This window comes from Populus alba, chromosome 15 (assembly GCF_005239225.2).
Source record: "Populus alba chromosome 15, ASM523922v2, whole genome shotgun sequence".
NCBI lineage: Eukaryota > Viridiplantae > Streptophyta > Magnoliopsida > Malpighiales > Salicaceae > Populus > Populus alba.
In genome coordinates, this window is record NC_133298.1 from 3,658,358 (window position 1) to 3,675,842 (window position 17,485).

The 17,485-nt window shown below is 35.0% G+C and overlaps 4 protein-coding genes across 5 annotated transcripts; all 4 read right to left on the bottom strand.

The window, feature by feature from the left end:
- Positions 1-4,203: 4,203 nt before the first annotated feature.
- LOC118056321 (pectinesterase) lies at positions 4,204-5,949 on the bottom strand. Its single transcript, XM_035068498.2, has 2 exons — positions 5,076-5,949; positions 4,204-4,969 (listed from the first exon to the last, which is right to left on the bottom strand). The coding sequence occupies exons 1-2, from the start codon at positions 5,947-5,949 to the stop codon at positions 4,290-4,292; spliced, it is 1,554 nt and encodes a 517-aa protein (XP_034924389.1). The 3' UTR covers positions 4,204-4,289.
- Positions 5,950-7,109: 1,160 nt separating this feature from the next.
- Positions 7,110-9,195, bottom strand: LOC118056323 (E3 ubiquitin-protein ligase RZF1). Of its 2 annotated transcripts, XR_004688790.2 has the most exons (3): positions 8,260-9,195; positions 7,622-7,794; positions 7,110-7,417 (listed from the first exon to the last, which is right to left on the bottom strand). XR_004688790.2 is itself a non-coding variant. In XM_035068499.2 (2 exons), exons 1-2 carry the CDS (start codon positions 9,164-9,166, stop codon positions 7,754-7,756), a joined length of 948 nt encoding a protein of 315 aa, XP_034924390.1. In that variant the 5' UTR covers positions 9,167-9,195; the 3' UTR covers positions 7,110-7,753. The 2 variants fall into 2 exon arrangements, 1 of the variants encoding a protein (XP_034924390.1); XM_035068499.2 differs by having other exon boundaries at positions 7,110-7,794.
- Positions 9,196-9,932: 737 nt separating this feature from the next.
- Positions 9,933-12,255, bottom strand: LOC118056324 (probable pectinesterase/pectinesterase inhibitor 17). The gene is made up of 2 exons (XM_035068500.2): positions 11,326-12,255; positions 9,933-10,783 (listed from the first exon to the last, which is right to left on the bottom strand). Exons 1-2 carry the CDS (start codon positions 12,185-12,187, stop codon positions 10,092-10,094), a joined length of 1,554 nt encoding a protein of 517 aa, XP_034924391.1. The 5' UTR covers positions 12,188-12,255; the 3' UTR covers positions 9,933-10,091.
- Positions 12,256-14,454: 2,199 nt separating this feature from the next.
- On the bottom strand, positions 14,455-17,224 carry LOC118056325 (probable pectinesterase/pectinesterase inhibitor 33). The gene is made up of 2 exons (XM_035068502.2): positions 16,166-17,224; positions 14,455-15,351 (listed from the first exon to the last, which is right to left on the bottom strand). Exons 1-2 carry the CDS (start codon positions 17,040-17,042, stop codon positions 14,657-14,659), a joined length of 1,572 nt encoding a protein of 523 aa, XP_034924393.1. The 5' UTR covers positions 17,043-17,224; the 3' UTR covers positions 14,455-14,656.
- Positions 17,225-17,485: the final 261 nt, after the last annotated feature.

Here is a 17,485-nt window from a genome sequence, read left to right on the forward strand (position 1 = left end):
ATATCTTTTTGTGATATTCAATAAATATAAAATTAAAAAAGTTTGAAGGTTTGTAAATCGTTTTTCTTTCCTGGATTTTAAGAAATAAATTTGAACTAGAGACCTTATATAAGTTTTTCATCATATATAGACTATTACATCAAACATCTATTGTTGGGGTCTCTCTACATGTTAAAGAATATATATATTTAATATTTACTTTTGCTTCAAATAACCTTCAACATGTAAATTATTTTATTCATGTATTATTAGATTACCATTAGGCAAAAATTAGACATTTTCAGTATGTGTATTCTCTCTTCATCTTGTTGCAACTATATATGGGGGCAGCTTTGGAATCAAAAGTTCAAAAAATATCTAGGAGTATAATGTATACCTGCCAGAAGTACGATATACTCAAAGCATGGAGTATGAATACACGGGGTAGGCCATATACGATAGAGAAATTATACATAATCATGTACTGTATAGAAATCGAAAGGACAGTTCACCAGCTTTTTATACAGAAGAAAATAAAAATATAGTAATTAAAACAAGAAAGTGGTAGAAAAAGTTTCTGGGCCCAACACAATGTTTTGTTTATTAGACCAAACCTCCAAAAGGGATAAACCTCTTCAAAGCTAGCTAGAAAGGGGCGCCAGTCGGTATAAAATCTAGTGAACATTCATATTTGTCTGAAGTCTATATGTGCAATGATAATTATGAATTATTTAATTATAAATTTGATCATGGTCCCAGTTGTAAGTAGCTGGGACCAATATTTTAGGGTGCATACTTTTTATCAGATATTTCTTTCATGCGAAGACATTTTTTTGGGACCAATTTCTTAATATATATGATCCACTAACAACAATTCTTTTAAATATATTCTCAAAAGAAAAAAAAAAAAAAGGGGGAGGGGTATTTATTTCTTGAAAGGTGACTTCATTGGAGCGAAGGTTCAAGTAAATTATAAAAAATAGTGTCAAATCATCAAATGATGAAGTAAATATTTCTATAGAATATAAAATTTTGATTAAATGATGAATGTTATAGCTATGAAAGTAGCTTGACAAATTACATTATTTGTAATGTGGTGTTGACATGGTTCTCCAGCTCTCTTGCTTTCAACCTTTTTCTGTAATTTGGCCTTTTAATTTTCTTAATAAATTTGCTTGTTCTAAAAAAACAAAAATTGTACGTACACATGGGCATGTGAATCTACACTCTCTAACTATTTAAAAAACATTTTTAACTTAAAAAAAATATTTTTTTAATGTTTTTTTATATAATTTTGACATATTAATGTAAAAACTAAATCTAAAAAAAAATAAAATTTTAAAAAATACATTCATCACAATCTCCAACACACCGTCGACACCCTTTATCACCAAGGTATGTTCTTGGCCTTCCATCACATGCATGCATTATAAGCAGCGTTATAGTGTTATACCCTAGTCTACATGACAATGGACCTTCGCCTATAGTTAGCAGGTTATGGCGATGATTGATTCGAGCTCCAACTTGGATGCCAAGTTGTGAAGTGCGCCGAGATTTTGAGTATATTCATGGAAAAATGTTGAGAACCATCATATTTTTATTGGATTGCAGTTGAAAAAAAACATAATTAAAAAGTACTTTTTATTACACTGTTAGTTGTAAAAAGCTCCATTTATCTCTCCAAGACGATTGAGCAACCAATAAAAGTGTATTAGATTCAAGTTTTTCTCAACTATATTAGTTTCTAAAATATTTTTACTGACTGTGCTATTTAAAAAAAACTCCATTTACCTCTCAAAGATAGAGGCACCCCTTGATTTAACTAGTCAGATTAATCGTTTAATTTTGCTTTTCATTAATTCATCTAAGAAAAAAAACTGCTTAATTTTTTATTTACTATAAATTAAAAAGAGCTTAGGATTTTTATATATATAGTGACTTTATGATTGCATTATGGTTTATGAGTCACCCTCAAAATAATAATCTGTAATTATAACTTAGAAATATAATTATATAATACGAAATGGGAACAAATAAAAGGTTAAAAGAGTGGAAGTTGACATGATTAAGATCATAATTACAGCTTATCTAGAGAATTACAGTCTGAAATGTGTAGTGTGTCGCAATGATATACAGCTAATTGTAGCTAGTTGGTTATCGTGCTGGATACTAATTAATTTGAGCTAGTTACTTGTTAAATGATGAACTTGGAAAAATGGTGATGATATTTAGTAATTGGAAGCAAAACGTCATGCTCACTCGATAAATAATGATATATTGTTAATTAAAAAGAATAACACGATTATCAATTGATTTATTTAGCTCGATAATCACCCAAGATTTACATGGAAAATGATATCATTTATGACCACAGTTATTGTAAAATAGTGTAAAATCTATTATTTCATGTTTATATGGCAATGTTGTTACATTTATATATAATGGTATAATAAAGCAAGAAACAAACTTAAATTAAATCATATCAAAGCAAAAATTAATTACTTTTTAATATTGATATAATCTGTATTTTCTTATATCAAAGTTATTAACCCGACTCGGCTAATAAATTTTGGTTAAAAATTGAGTGAGTAACTCAAGTTAACCTAAATAAATTTAAAATGATATTGTTCCCCTTCCCTCTCTTTTCCAATTTGTCTAATTATTACCACAAGATGGGCTTGTGGATATATTTAGTAGGGTGGATCACTGTCAAAGTCAAAGGATCTAGAATTGAGATGGGCTTATTAAACCCTGTTAGAATTAATGTTAGTTCAGGCCATTAAATCTAACTTATTGTCCAAATTAGGCCCATGTTCCCATGCCCACACTCCTAAAACACCTCAACCATTACAGAGATCCAATAGAGCATGGATCCAATATATATATATATATATATATGTCAGCCCTTTTTGCATAATATAATCTTTCCATTTGAATTTATATAAGGCTGGGTTTGGATTTCTCACGATGGGTTATTTATACAAGTTTGGATGACAATATTTATTTAAAGGATAGATTGAAAAATGATCTAAAATATAAGCATAAATTAGTAATAACTAGAGTACTATAAGATACAAGAATAAATTCAACTAATTTCTTGAAACTATTGAGAAATTATTTGTGAAAAATTAACAAATATATATGCATTACTTCTGAAAAGAAAGAAAAAACTTATGTAAAGTAAAGGAAGAGAAACCAAAGTTAATACTAAAAAAACAAAATAAGGATTAAATCTCATACTATTTTTTTTTATTAATATAGGTGTCTGACTCAATTTGCATGCATCTCAACTAATCATACATATCCTAAAGTTAACAACCATGTAAGTTTTTAGTGACCATCATATTAATAATAATATGACTCAAATTTCAAATTATAGAATAAGCAAACTCCTTAATCCTAAATTTATACTATTAAACCATCTACTATTCTTGATTTATAGCATGTTAGTCTATTCAAGAAACGACTATATATAAGTGTTAATTAATTAAGAAATCAGTTGTTATTTCTCTTGTGCTATTCAGAGCCTTGATTGCTTACTTCATTGTAGATGTCTGTTCCTTGAGACTTAAAACCCTTGCGATCTCTTGTCTGCCTTGTATAGACTTATTCATCTTTTTTAAAAAATAATAATTAAGAAATCAGTTTTTTGCTATTTTTTTAAGTGCCCGTTATTAACTCTATGGAATGGAAATTGTAATTTATTATATGCATTTCTGGTATTACTATATTTTTCTTTATTAAAATCGACAACTTTCTTCGTTATTTTATTTTTAATAAAAAGCTATATATAAAAAGTATGCTGGTATTTTGCATAATTTTATTTCCACATTGGTTTTATTGAAATGACATGTCTATATATATAACCTCTTTTATTTTCCTTTTATTTAAGGAACTTGAACAAGAAAATGAACTTAAACAGAATTCAACTTCGAGTACTAACAAATTAAGTGCTAATATTTAACTCTGTGTTTAAAAGGCCAAAAGGAATGTAAGAACAGCACCAACCTACAGTATATGTGGTTCCCGGACAATTGATTTTTAACTCAACAAATCCATGCTCATTTATGTTCATCTAACAATCAAGTTTTCACAGCTCAATGGGGGTAAAAATGCCTCAAAAACTCCATACATGGAGCTACATGCATTTGGTTTTGCTAGAAAATTAGGAGAAGAACCCAGCAAGGTTTGACTTAATTCACTCTTATGAATGTGGCTGCCCTCCTGGATGCCAATGCATCCACCCACAACACTTATTGAAAATGAAAGAACATGCATTGAAACAATAGTGCAGGGAACTGTCAATGGTATCAAAGTCCGGCAGCAAATAGCACACCAGTAGCTGGCAACCATGAACGGCCACCTATGAAGTTTGTGACTGTGAATTCTGATGCTTCTTCTGCACTAGTTATAACCTTGTAACCAGGCCACTTAACTCTTCCACTAGTCGAAGCTCCAGGTCCGGTGTTCTTGTACTCTCCATAATACAAAGTGTTTAGGGCAAAACTACCATTCCACTCTAGCCATCCTGCCGGATCCACCAAAGAATCAAGATAAGTTGAGAGAAAAACTGTACGCGAGTATTTCCTCCATGGCCTGCCTAAGTACGTTTTTGATGAGCCAAGGTCTTCTGCAGCAAATACTTCTGAGTTATGGATTACAATCCCTGTGTTAGTATAAGGGCAAGACCTGCCTTGGGCTGTTATAACGTTGTTTTGGCTAGCAATTGGCCTTCTTACATATATCATGCAATTTTGTAAGACAACAGCTGCATCTCCAAAAATGAAGTCTATTGTACCATAGATAGAGCATTCCCTATAGAACTGTCTTTTACTGTGGACATATAAGGTGTCTTGATACCCTTCAAAACCACAACGGTAGAAGACAGAGTAATCGGAACTTGATCGAAGGGCTACAGCTTGATGGTTTTGTGGACCAGCTGTGTTTTGGAATGTGATGTCCCGAGCAATGAATCCGTCACCATCGACCCCTGATGATTCATAAATTTTTTAACATTGGTCTTGATTTTCACGCATAATAGATAAGAAAAAGGCTGTTTACACTTAAATTAAGACAGAGAGAGTTAAGAGATTTACCAACAGTTGCAGTGTGAAATGTGTCAACATCTCCACCGAGTCTCTTGTTCCCAGTGATAATGGTTTTTGTCATTCCATCACCAACAAGCATAATATTCTCTAGTTTCTTACCAATTTCAAGATACTCTTTATACACCCCACTCTTAATATATATAACAAACCTCCCGTTCCCACTACTCTTTTCTGCCGCTTCAAGTGCCGCCTTTATGTTACTGTAATCACCTGAACCATCTTGAGCCACCACAAGATCTGGAGATGCAGGTGAAGGTTCCTGCAAGAGCTTTCTATCAGATGCTTTAACCCAGGTAGGAAAATCATCTTGATAAGTTTGAGGGAAAACTGATGAGGCTTTGTTATGTAGAGCCAAAGAGTTGGTTATTAGCTTCGAAACATTGTTAGACATCATGAGAGGTAACATAGAGTCTGAAACCCCTAGATCATTGATTGTGTCTTTACAACTTTCAAGATAGGTTGACGCAGCGCTAAGCCAAGTTTGGGTGTCAAAATTGGTGGATTTTATGTTAGAGTCAAGGGCGAGGATGAGTTCATCAATGGTCTTGTTGTAGAAGTTTAAGCAATGTTTCCATGCATTCTTTTCTTTCTCATTGCGTAATGATGGCCATAGCCGCTGGTGGTGATTTTGAGCAGTGAGAGCACTTTGCAAGGCTGATTGGATTGCCACTTTACGAGACTCAAATTCTTGGTTAGGTATAAAGGGGTTTGGGTTTTGCTTCATGGAGTATTTGCATGGTTCAGGGTGTGGGGTTTTGTTGCACCATGAATCTATCTCATTAGAGGTGATAGATGACAATGTTGGTGAAAACAATGAGCAAAAGCTTATGAACAAAACAGATAAACCAAAGTTTGTAGCCATTTTAGTAGGCCTAAAAACTCTTGAAAACGTGAATGTAATCTTTTTTGAAAATGGGGAGTACTCTGCTTGCAGCTTTTGGCTAGTTTAATTGTAGTAAAGGACACAACCGAATGCTACACAAGCTAAGATGTAAGAACAAAGATCTTAATACTTTGTCTATAAAGTATATGTTGTTCCCTTCAAGAAGCAACTATATATGTTGGAAACAAAAACAAATTTCAACCAAGAACTCAGTTTTTTTTATCAAATTAATAAGTGCTGTTATAAATCTTTTATTGTAACTTATCTTTTGCTGTAACCTCCATGCTTAATTTGACATCATACTTCTGCAGTTACTCCTCTTGTACATGTTTAAGAAGAAACAAAACTGTTTTGTTTGATATAATGGACAACAATTACAAGTCTTGACCTAGGGTTTTATTAATTTCACATAGCCTCTATACGTCGTCTTCATCTGCTCATATGTTGGGATATTTAGTATTCTTTAAGTTATCTTGAGACTTGTCGATAAGGTTCATGGGTATACATCTTACTGGCTAGACTATAATATGAGGGTTTTTTTTTTGAGGTTGCCAGCTCCTAATATCCGGGTTGCCCCGACTAATTTGGTGGTTGTCTCGGGTCGCATACCTGACAATAACAAGTGAGGCTACTAATAGGTGTTGCTGCGTATACAAAGACTCGAAACCGAGACTTCACTTAAACGGAACAAGCTGCTTATCACTTGAACCAACCCCATTAGTGACTATAATCTGAGTTGATGATGCACTAGTTTAGAGAGTTTCTTGCTTTATAAGTAGTGTAGGGTTGTGAATCTAACGACAAATTAGGTGGTTGAGCTCCACAGCGGAGCCACCTTTCGAGCTACAAGGTCAAGCGAATGTATTAGGAAAAACCATTACATATTGCTTGGATAAATATAAAATGCAAAGTCGTTTGTGTATTAAAGTTTTTAGACTTCATTGATCCCACGCATGAATAAGTCCATGAAGCATATTCGACTAAAAAAAGTGCATTAATATTATATTTAAGAAGAAACAAATTTTATCTTGTTTAAGGACCATTGATCTTCAACTTAAAAGGTCCATGCAAGCCCGCCCTCTGTTCCTTATATATTTCTTGCTAAAAAAAAAACAAGCAGCAAAAAGAAAATGTGCATACTTAAATTATTTAGTACAAGATCTGAAAATGGGATATTTCTGATCTTATGGCATGGATATATAGAGCTTTCAAATTATTTTACACAAAGCATAAACCATATATAATAAATAATAAATTTAATATCCAAAGGGGTGAAGGCCCCTACTGGCCCTAAGGTAGCTCTGCCATTGATTCTATCAATGGCATTACAGTGACAACATGTTTGTTTTTACAGCCAACTCTCAAGGCTTCTCTTTCTCAAACTACTCTCTTCATTCTCCCAACCTTGATCACGCTCGGAAGATCAAATATGAAGATCCTCCTTCACCTAGAACCATGCATATATATATTTTTAATATGTATGAACATGTAACAATTGAGTGAAGAGAGAAACATTAGAACAAATGGAACTATTCTTATAGCAGATGTAGTCATTTTTGCAACTGCTAAATAAGAAACAAAAACCTGGGTTAGGAAAATGGAGGCATTTTAAGGACATCAAAGTTGAAAAATAAAGAAATGTATAACATACCTGGTAAGGTGGTTCGATATCTTTCATCCCTGCTACCTTTAAAAATTAATGGTAGATGGACATACCTGCCTAAGAAATGATTCAATTGTGAGGCTAATATGTACAGCTTTAAAGCTGGGAGGCATTTGGAATTCAGAGTAAAAAAATGCACCAAGAACGCCACCAAGAGCCGGCTGCAGGAAAATATCAGCACATAATTAGTTAAACATTAGATACAAATCTTCCAAATTAATTTTGTGTAATTTATAAAAGCTATTAGAGGGAAGAAATTGACCAATTTGAATTTTCTTTCTGAATTTCCTTTTCTTTTTGGAAATTATATGCGTGAAAATATACATCAACATAACTAACACATCAATACAAGAGAATATTTTGTGTTTGGTCAGTGCCCCAAAACACAAAAAAATATATATATAGAAAAGAAAAAAAATATTTGGATAAAGAGACAAAAATAAAAATAAAAATAAAAAATAAATATATCTTCCAGATGCTTTGAGCTTACTTTTCTATTAATTCCTCCATCAAGATCCCAAGTTAAAAGAGGTAAAGAGCCTGGAATATTACATGTAGCCTTTCGAAACCAGAAATAAGGAAAACAAAGAGAAGAAGGAAGTAGCATAAGGAAATTCCAAACTCACCTCCACGCGAAGTAGTATGTACTCTACTGTCTAAGAAATCAAGGCATCGCTGTGCCCAATCAGAAAATGCACGAATCGGCTGTAAAGAATGGAGCTGATTCCTCAGCCAATTTATGCTGTTTGTCAGCTCTTCAAAGTCAAAAAACTCAGCGTTTTCACCTGGAAGATCTTTGTCAGATTCGTCACATAGCTCATACCGGCAAACTGGGCAAGTATTATGCAAGTTCAGCCAACGAACAATGCAATCAGAGTGGTACAAATGCTTGCACGGTAGCTCCATCACGTCACCACCAACCTCAAATATCTCCTTACATACAGGACAATGCATGTCGTTCATCAAATGTTGTTCGGTGATTTTCACCACCGGCAACGCTTCAATTGCCGAAACTGGAGCAGGAGGCGGCCCTAGCAGTTCAGTATGTGTCGTATCTTGAGAGAGCAGATCATCTTCATCGTTACCAAAATTGTCAATATGGCTTCTGTTATTATCAGTATTACTTGGAGGAACAACAGGCTGTGGTGCCGCGATAGCAGGTCTTCGCCGGCTTGGAGGATCCACAAACTGGAGGGTAATCCAAGGTCCATTGGCACTTCCAGGTACCCATCTGATTGTTCTACCAAAATCAGCATCCTGCAGCCTTGTAGGAGGATCGAGCATTTGCGCCAAAGAGTCCAACAACCGTGCACCTGGAGACGGCTCTAAGCCAGATAGATCAGCAATAAGCCTGGGCCTTGATACATCTAGCTCATGATTTATTTCCCTAAAGCAATGCGGACAAAAGATTTCAAGTCGGTTTAAGGAGGTGAACCTTAACGTACGCTGGCAATTTTGACACCAGAAGTAATGAAAAGTTCTCATTCTTCTGATTCCGTTAACCGTAACACGAGGGCGATTGATCAAGGACATGTGTTTCGGGGGGGCTGAGCAAGTATCTGCCTTTGTTAGGTCTAATTTGTCCAGGAAGAAATGTTTTACAATCTTTTATATGTGAACATGTCACGGAGAATGGCTTTTGGAGGCACAGGAAGATATTCTTTTTCTCTGCTTGGAGGTGTTACTTAGGCCTAATTGTCACTTTCTTCCATGAACAGTTTCTTCTCATCACTTCTTGACAAAGCAATGGATGATTGAGAAACGGTGCAAAGCTAATACATAACTTTCGGTTAAACAATGAGCTAACTAGACAGACGACTTATCCATAAAGTTATGCATCTAATTCCCTGAGAGTGAATGGCAAGCTAAAGAAAACACGTGCACTAGTTTCATATCTTCTGGTTTGCATAGAACCCATACAAAGATTCCATGGCAATAAAGAAGCCAACCAGATTCCATGGAATCAAAGTTTAAAAAAGAAAAAAAAATCAGGATTATTAATCAGCACAGAATAATGGGAAAAAAATAAAATTATAAAAAATATTGACAAAAATAGGTGTAAAAATGGGAAAAATCAAATTAAAAAACAGGTGCTATAAGTTAAAGACTTATTTTCTTTTCTCAATAAATACGAGTGAGATGTACTTTTTTCCATGTGTTAATTTAGTTAAAGACTACAACAAGTCAATTTACCCCGACCACGTCATTATCAACTACTGTAGAATCCGAGTCCTGACATTGTATTTTACAGTACAGCTTTCATGGAAAATAAGTGGTTCATGAGAAGTTACAAGCAATGGAATGAAAAGAATAATTTCTTTATTATTTGATAAATGTCTTCAAGACAAGTTTTGAACCATTACAAGGTAATCCACAAATTAATTAAGAAATTGTTGAAACAATGAAAGAACAAACAGATTGAAATAATCAGTGGTACCGAAGGGGACTGTTAATATCATCAAAGTCCAGGGTAAAATGGGACACCAGTAGCCGGCAACCATGACCTTCCGGCTATGAAGTTTGCGACTGTGAATCTTGATGCTTCGGTTGAGCTTGTTATAACCCGGTAACCACGCCACTTAACTCTTCCTCTAGTGGAGGCTCCAGGACCAGAATTTCTGTACTCTCCATAATACAAAGTGTTTAGAGCGAAGTTACCATCCCACTCCAACCAGCCTGCTGGATCCACCAAAGAATCAAGATAAGTTTGAAGAAAAACTGTACGAGAGTACTCCTTCCAGGGGCGTCCTAAGTAAGTCTTGAATGAGCTAAGCACTGGTCTAAGGTCTGATGAAGCCATGACTCGTGAGTTATGGATTGAAATCCCAGTATTTTGATTAGGGTCAGTCCTGCCTTGAGCTGTTACGACGTTCTTTTGCTTATCCATAGGCCTTCGTGCATATATCATACAATTTTGTAAGACCACAGCTGCATTCCCAAAAATGAAATCGACTGTGCCATAGATGTAGCATTCCTTGTAGAATTGCCTTTGGGAGTGGACGTACAAGGTGTCTTGGTAACCTTCGAAGCCACAACGGTAGAAGACGGAGAGGTCGGAGCCTGATCGGAGGGCCACAGCTTGGTGGTTTTGTGGACCAGCTGTGTTGCGGAAAGTGATGCCTCGAGCAATGAATCCTTCTCCAGTCACGGCTGAAAATTCATGAAAATCAATGGTACGTAGACTAAGATTGATGTTGCCAGGAAAATAAAATTAATTAATGGCTCTAATTCAAAAGTCATGAAAATTAATGGTACGTTGATTAAGATTGATTCATGAAAATTAACTAGTTTGATGATGTATATTTGTACGTAGACTAAGTCTGATTTTGTTTAATTAATTAATGTTTATCCAAAAGTCTTTTGCTTGAAGATTGAAACTTCCTCTTAGTGTCTCTGATTAATCAAAGAGTGTAGGACGTGAACAAGTCTATCTGTGGACATTTTCTTCTTACAAAGTGTTTAGTTTTTCACAATAAAAGCTACAAATACAAAAAAGATGCGTGTTTAGTTAAAGAATTGAAGATGAAAATATAAAATAAATCAATAAATTTTATATTTTTAAAATAAAAAAAGAAGGATAAATTTTTGTATACCATCTTAATTTTTTTTTCTTGAGATAATAACCATACCTTGTTTTATTAGACAAGTAGATGAAGAGAAATTAAGGGAGAGGATGTATGTATAAAACTTACCAACAGTTGCAGAGTTGAAAGTAGTAAAACCTCCACCAACACTTCGGCTCCCGGTGATGATGGTATTTCTCAAACCATCACCAACAAGCATAATGTTCTTTAACTTCTTTCCAATATCAAGATTTTCTCTATAAACCCCACTCTTAATACGAATAACAAACCTCCTACTACCACTCCTCTTTGCGGCTGCGTCAAGGGCTGCCTTTATGGTACGGTGGTTCCCTGAACCATCTTGAGCCACCACAAGATTTGGAGATGGTGAAGATGTTTGCAAGAGCTTTCTATCACCTGTTTTAACCCAGCTAGGAAAACCATCATTATAAGTTTGGGGTAAAGTTGATGAGGCATTGCCCTTCAGTGCCAAGGTGTTGCGAATAAGCTTTGAAACATTGTTAGACATGAGAGGTAACACGAAATCTGAAACCCCAAGATCCTTGAACCCGGCTTTGCAGGTTTCAAGGTTTGTTAAAGCAGTGCTAAGCCAAGTTTGAGCATCAAACTCGGTGCATTTTGTGTTGGAGTCAATGGTGTGGTTGAGTTCTGCAATGGTGTCCTCATAGAGCTTTAAGCAGTCAGCCCACGCAGCCTTTTCTTTCTCATTGCGGCATTTTGGTCCTAGCCATTTGTTGTGATTTTGAGCATTGAGAGCCCGTTGCACGGCTAACTCGATTGCCATTTTGCGGAAGTCAGACCTTTGTTTCGGCAAAAAGTGTTTTGGGTTTTGCTTCATAAAGTATTTGCATGGTTCAGGGTTTGGGGTTTTGCTGCACCAGTAATCTATCTGGTCATTAGAGGCAATAGATGATGAAAGCAATGAGCATAAGCACATGAACAAAAGAGATAAACAAAGCTTTGTGGCCATTTTTGGGAGGCCTAGCTAATAATTGTTGGAAATATTTGAAGATATATCAATGTTGTAATGATCAAGGCTATGGATCGATGTGGCTCTTTATATAGGGGAATAAGGAAGGTGGACTTTTTGTTTTTCTCTCTTTTTGTTACGGTGTGCCGGTGACAGCTAGGTTTTGGCCGGCTCCGTACACATATTGTTGAAAACGACTAATTATTAATCATCTGCTTAATACTCAGATTATTTTTGTAACAACTCTTTTACTGCTCTTGTCTTGTTATATATATATAAAGAAATGCTATCCTTTTTCATAGATTAATAATTGTATACTGGGTAAAATCAAGCTTACATTGCTGGGTAAAAGAGAGATGGACTTAGTTAATTATTTCTATGCAATAAAGTCCACAAGAGAACACGGTTTCCTTTGTTTGCAAATAATTTAGTTATCTTCACTTTGTGTTAATTCTAGAATAATGCTTGGTAATTCTAGAATAATTTAATGTAATGAGAGTGAAGGGCTGATCAAGACGACAATGACAGAATACCTCGAACTGTAATCAACTTGTCTGCTAAGAATACTTCAAAATTAACCCTTAATTAACTTTAATTTTATATATAAGTAACTTTTTTAATTTCTCAAATGAATTGAAACTGTTTCTGATGAGAATCGATTCTTTGTGAGGATCTTGAACATCAAATCACAGAATCGTGTGTATATATGTTATCAAAATACAATTTAATTTGCTAAAAATCATTCATGGCATCTATCTTTTAGACTTTTACCATTCTCTTACCGTGGCTTGCCGCCTTCTATAACTGTTCATTCTCAGTATTATTGCTTCCCTTTTTGAAAAACAAAAGGATGAAAATTGTAAGTCTTCTTATGGTACCTGGAAGGATTTGTTTGACCAGGCAGCCTGTAAATTTCATGCCTTACTGTTACTGAAGAACTGTGATATATATATATATATATATATAGACACATGACGTGCCTGTGTCGTGCCAAGTTCTATGTATATATATATAGACACATGACGTGCCAATAGCTTTCTCTTCGACAGTAATGTAAGATGTTAGACTTTTCTATATAGTTGACTTTGAACCACAGGCAGCTGCATCTAACGCGTAATTGAGATAGAACAAAAGGCACCTAGATTTGATTATGTCAATGGTGATGACCATTTTCATCTTATTCTCTCTCTATTCTTTTCGCCTTAAAAAAGTAATTTAGGGTTTGTGCTAATAGGTTGGTGTATCATTAGTATATTTAATTAATTAATTACCTCATATATACACATCTCTAATTATATATCAATTAAATCCTTCTTTTATTTATTTTTTTTCAAATCAAACCACCAGACTTTTGTTTTAAATATCTCATACACTGACAATCTAAATATCCTAATTAAAGTCTCCATAATTGTCTTTTTTTAAATAAAAAAAAACTACGTGAAATAAACCCGAATATATATACGAGTTTGCCCACTGTTTATGTATTTGTTTTGTATCTTATGAGGAATCCAGGCTGCATAGGCATGATTGCAATTAATTTATATATAGGGAGGCTCTCGATTATTCAAGCTTATACTTACAACTATATATATCTATGAAGCTGTCATTTATTTTTTTGGATGGAGCTATAAAAAGTCATCAAGAGGCTAAAAATAAAGAATAAGGGTACATGTAAGAGAGCATTATTACATTAATTTGATAAGGTCTCTCGGCAGCTTCGTGAGCTTCATGATGGATACCGGGTATATAGATAATATTATATATACATTTTAATTAATTTTGATAAACAAATTTAATTCTCACTTACGTACTAATTAAAATATTAATTTGTGGCCGACACAAGAGAAGTTTGACCTTATTATATCTATCACCATCGCAAAAGTCATCATACATGAAATAGAGCACGAAACAAGCAGCTATCGATCTCATTGAATTTGAAAAATAAATATTGAAAACCATTCAAGAAAATTTAAGATACAGCACAATTAGCTGGTATTATCTTATTTTCAGCAGCTTAATCTCCGGTCAGCTCTTGAACGCTTCTCTAGTTCTTTTAGAGAGAATGAATGTGGGCTAAAATGACCTGGGCCTACAAAGTTCTTTCTTGGAATACAGGCCATACATTTCTTAAGGCCTTACATCTTGAGCTCAAAAAAGGGCTCGTGTAGTTCCCATGCTTTCTCTAAGTAGAAAAAGCCCAATACCCTAGAGAGTGTAGACAATATGCACTTTTATGAGGAAGCTGGTATTTTGTGTCGGAGAGGCCATGATCTTGTAATATTTTTATTACCTTAAATTAAATCTGAACACATTCACGAAAAAAAAAAAAAACAATCTTTCTGACTTGCTCCAATCAAGTAATAATATAAGTAAATTAACTTATTTTATACTTTCAGTGAGTTAAAATGTACAGAAAGAATCCAATTAAATTAGAAAAGAAATATACTGACAAATACCACAGCATCACGATCAAAGGTCAGAAGTAAATGGGACCTTGGTGGCTGGCAGCCATGACTGGCCAGCAATGAGGCTTCTAACAGTGAAACCCGAGGCCACAGATGGGCTTGTTATAACATGAAATCCTTTCCAAGCAACCCTCCTTCTTGTTGAAGAGCCAGGCCCAAAGTTTTTATACTCTCCATAGTACAAGGTGTCCTGAGCAAAGTCACTGTTTAGCCATGGTGACCAGCCTGCTGGATTAATAAAACCATCAATGTAAGTTTGAAGAATGACTGTCCTAGAATACCGCATCCATGGCCTCCCCAGGTATGTTTCAAATACACCAGCCACCGGCTTCAAGTCCGGTGCCGGTAGAATTTGTGAATTATGGATAGAAATTCCGGTGTTTTGGAAAGGATCATTGCGGCCTTGCGCTGTGATCATATTTGCTTGACCCTTCAAAGGCCTCCTCACAAGAATAATAGAGTTTTGGAACACAACTGCTGCATTACCAAAAATGAAATCTATGGTGCCATAGATGTAGCATTCTCTGTAGAATTGCCGTTGAGAGTGGACAAAAAGGGTGTCTTGATATCCTTGAAAGGAACATCGATAGAAGACTGAGAGATCTGAGGCTGATCGGAGTGCAACGGCTTGGCCCTTCCGTGGACCTGCAGTGTTGCTGAAGGTAATGCCACGAGCCACAAAGCGGAGGCCATCAATACCTGCAAATAAATTACTAGGTAAAGTACGCATATAATTTCTTTCAGCTTACTGGACAAGTAAAGGGAACACAAATTAAAGTACTGGAAAATTTTGATCATATGATAATTATTATCACGTGCAACATCATTTCAAACAAAAATAATCTTCAAAACTATAGAAAATTGCATGTGTTCTACGCTTTGCTCGCAGGATATTTATAGAAAAAAATAATTTAGTAATTTTTTGTGACTTTTGATTTCATTCCTTTCGAATCATAATCCAGAGATCTTTGATCAAGGATATTTCTATTTCTGATTTTTTTTTTTTAACTCGTCATCCTTTTTTTTTATTTCTATTTTTGTGCTGACATATTTTAATTAAATATAACAATTCAACAATCGCTCTAAAGCTGAGGAAAGATTCGCAATTTAAATATTGTATAGAGAAAAAAAAAAGAAGAATAAAAATCATGGAATATTATTTGAGAATCAAGACATCTATTGTTAAAATACTCTTTACGTCTAATTATCATAGCCCTTTTTTATTATGAAATCGTAACTTTTAAGTGAAGTGATCAAAACATTAAAAGAACTTAAATGGACAATTCAACAATTACGTATTTAATTATTAACCTCATTCTTCTTATTTTTTCTAACCAAAAGAAACTTCATCTTCTACCTTTCTATTCATCTCAAATTCAATAAGAAATTAATCGTCGTAAATATATTCGATTAACTAATTCCATATTATTGACAAACATGCATCCAATTAGAAGGATAGCAAATATAGCAATGATAATGGATGTTTCGAAGATGGAAAGATTGATTTTCTTACCAGCAGTTGCAGAACTATAAGTTGTATAGCCACCTCCAACACTCCGGCTGCTTGTGATTATAGTATTTCTCACGCCATCACCAACCAGCCAAATATTGTTATTGTTAACTCCAACCTCAATATTTTCCCTATAAACTCCTCTTTTCACGTGTATAATCAGTCTAGTTTTGTACCTCCTTTTTGAGGCTGCATTAATTGCTGCCTGAATAGACCTGAATCTTCCCGAACCATCTTTTGCCACGACGAGAGTTGCCATTGCTGTTATTGATGCAGATTGCAACAACCGTCTGCTGTGCCTGGAGAACCAGCTTGGAAACTCCTGTGTACTGTTGTCTTCAAGCAAAACCCCATTGATTGCCAGAGTGTTGCTAATGAGCTCCGATAGGTTTTTCGACATGGCTGGCATGGTGAAATCCGACACATTAAGGTCTAAAGACCCGGTTCTGCATGTTTGAATGTTGGTTAGTGCTGTACTTAGCCATGTTTGTGCATCAACATCTGTGCATCGAAGCCTCTTCTTCCCTATCCCTATTAGGGTACGGTTAAGTTGAAGAATGGTATTAGAATGAAGTTTTAAACAATCAGCCCATACAGCTCTTTGGTGCTGGTGCTCGCAGTTCTGCCCGAGTCGCGAGACCTGCCTTTGTGCAATAAGGGCTTTCTCAAGGGCTAATTGGACCGACATTAACCGGAACTTGGACCTATGTTTGAGTGAAAAATGGTGGCGGCTATGGCTCATGAAGTACTTGCATGTTGAAGGGTGTGGTGTCTGGTTGCACCACCACGTTATGTTGGATTTGGTGCTCTTTGACGCTGCGAATGAGAAGATTGAAGAGAAGACTATCAATGTTGCCAATAGCCTAACCTTGGTTGCCATGGTTTCCGATTTGGACCTTGAAGTTCTTAAGGGTCATAATAACATGCAAGCAAAGTGTTTCTTGATATAGTAGAGAGAAGAAAAAGGCTGATTTGATGGACTAATAAATTGTTTGGAAGGCGGAGAGTACTATGCCATTTATAAGTGCAAACGCAGGAATATGACTCTACAATCCATGCTGTCTTTACTTGTGTAGTGCACAATTGAAAATGACATACCAAGTCAAGCAATGCCCAATAGGAATTAATAATTCTCTTTATTTAATATATAGTGGATCTCCTTTTCAATATTTGAAATTATTTTTCATTAATTTATATATTGATGTCGTTTGTAAGAAAAACTTGCTTCCCATCATGTTCATAGGGCAAAAATGCACAGGATTGCTCGCCTTTCTGGTTTATATTAGTGATGAAATGCACAGGCTAATTAGCCGGCAAATTAAT

Excerpts from the sequence above, each read along its gene's own strand:
- LOC118056321 (XM_035068498.2), bottom strand. The coding sequence starts at position 5,949 with ATGGCTACAAACTTTGGTTTATCTGTTTTGTTCATAAGCTTTTGCTCA. Across the intron at positions 4,970-5,075 it reads ATTTCACACTGCAACTGTTG|GGGTCGATGGTGACGGATTC; the intron begins GTAAATCTCTTA and ends ATGAATCATCAG.
- LOC118056323 (XM_035068499.2), bottom strand. The coding sequence starts at position 9,166 with ATGTCCTTGATCAATCGCCCTCGTGTTACGGTTAACGGAATCAGAAGA. Across the intron at positions 7,795-8,259 it reads ACATACTACTTCGCGTGGAG|CCGGCTCTTGGTGGCGTTCT; the intron begins GTGAGTTTGGAA and ends ATTTTCCTGCAG.
- LOC118056324 (XM_035068500.2), bottom strand. The coding sequence starts at position 12,187 with ATGGCCACAAAGCTTTGTTTATCTCTTTTGTTCATGTGCTTATGCTCA. Across the intron at positions 10,784-11,325 it reads TTTCAACTCTGCAACTGTTG|CCGTGACTGGAGAAGGATTC; the intron begins GTAAGTTTTATA and ends ATGAATTTTCAG.
- LOC118056325 (XM_035068502.2), bottom strand. The coding sequence starts at position 17,042 with ATGGCAACCAAGGTTAGGCTATTGGCAACATTGATAGTCTTCTCTTCA. Across the intron at positions 15,352-16,165 it reads TTATAGTTCTGCAACTGCTG|GTATTGATGGCCTCCGCTTT; the intron begins GTAAGAAAATCA and ends ATTTATTTGCAG.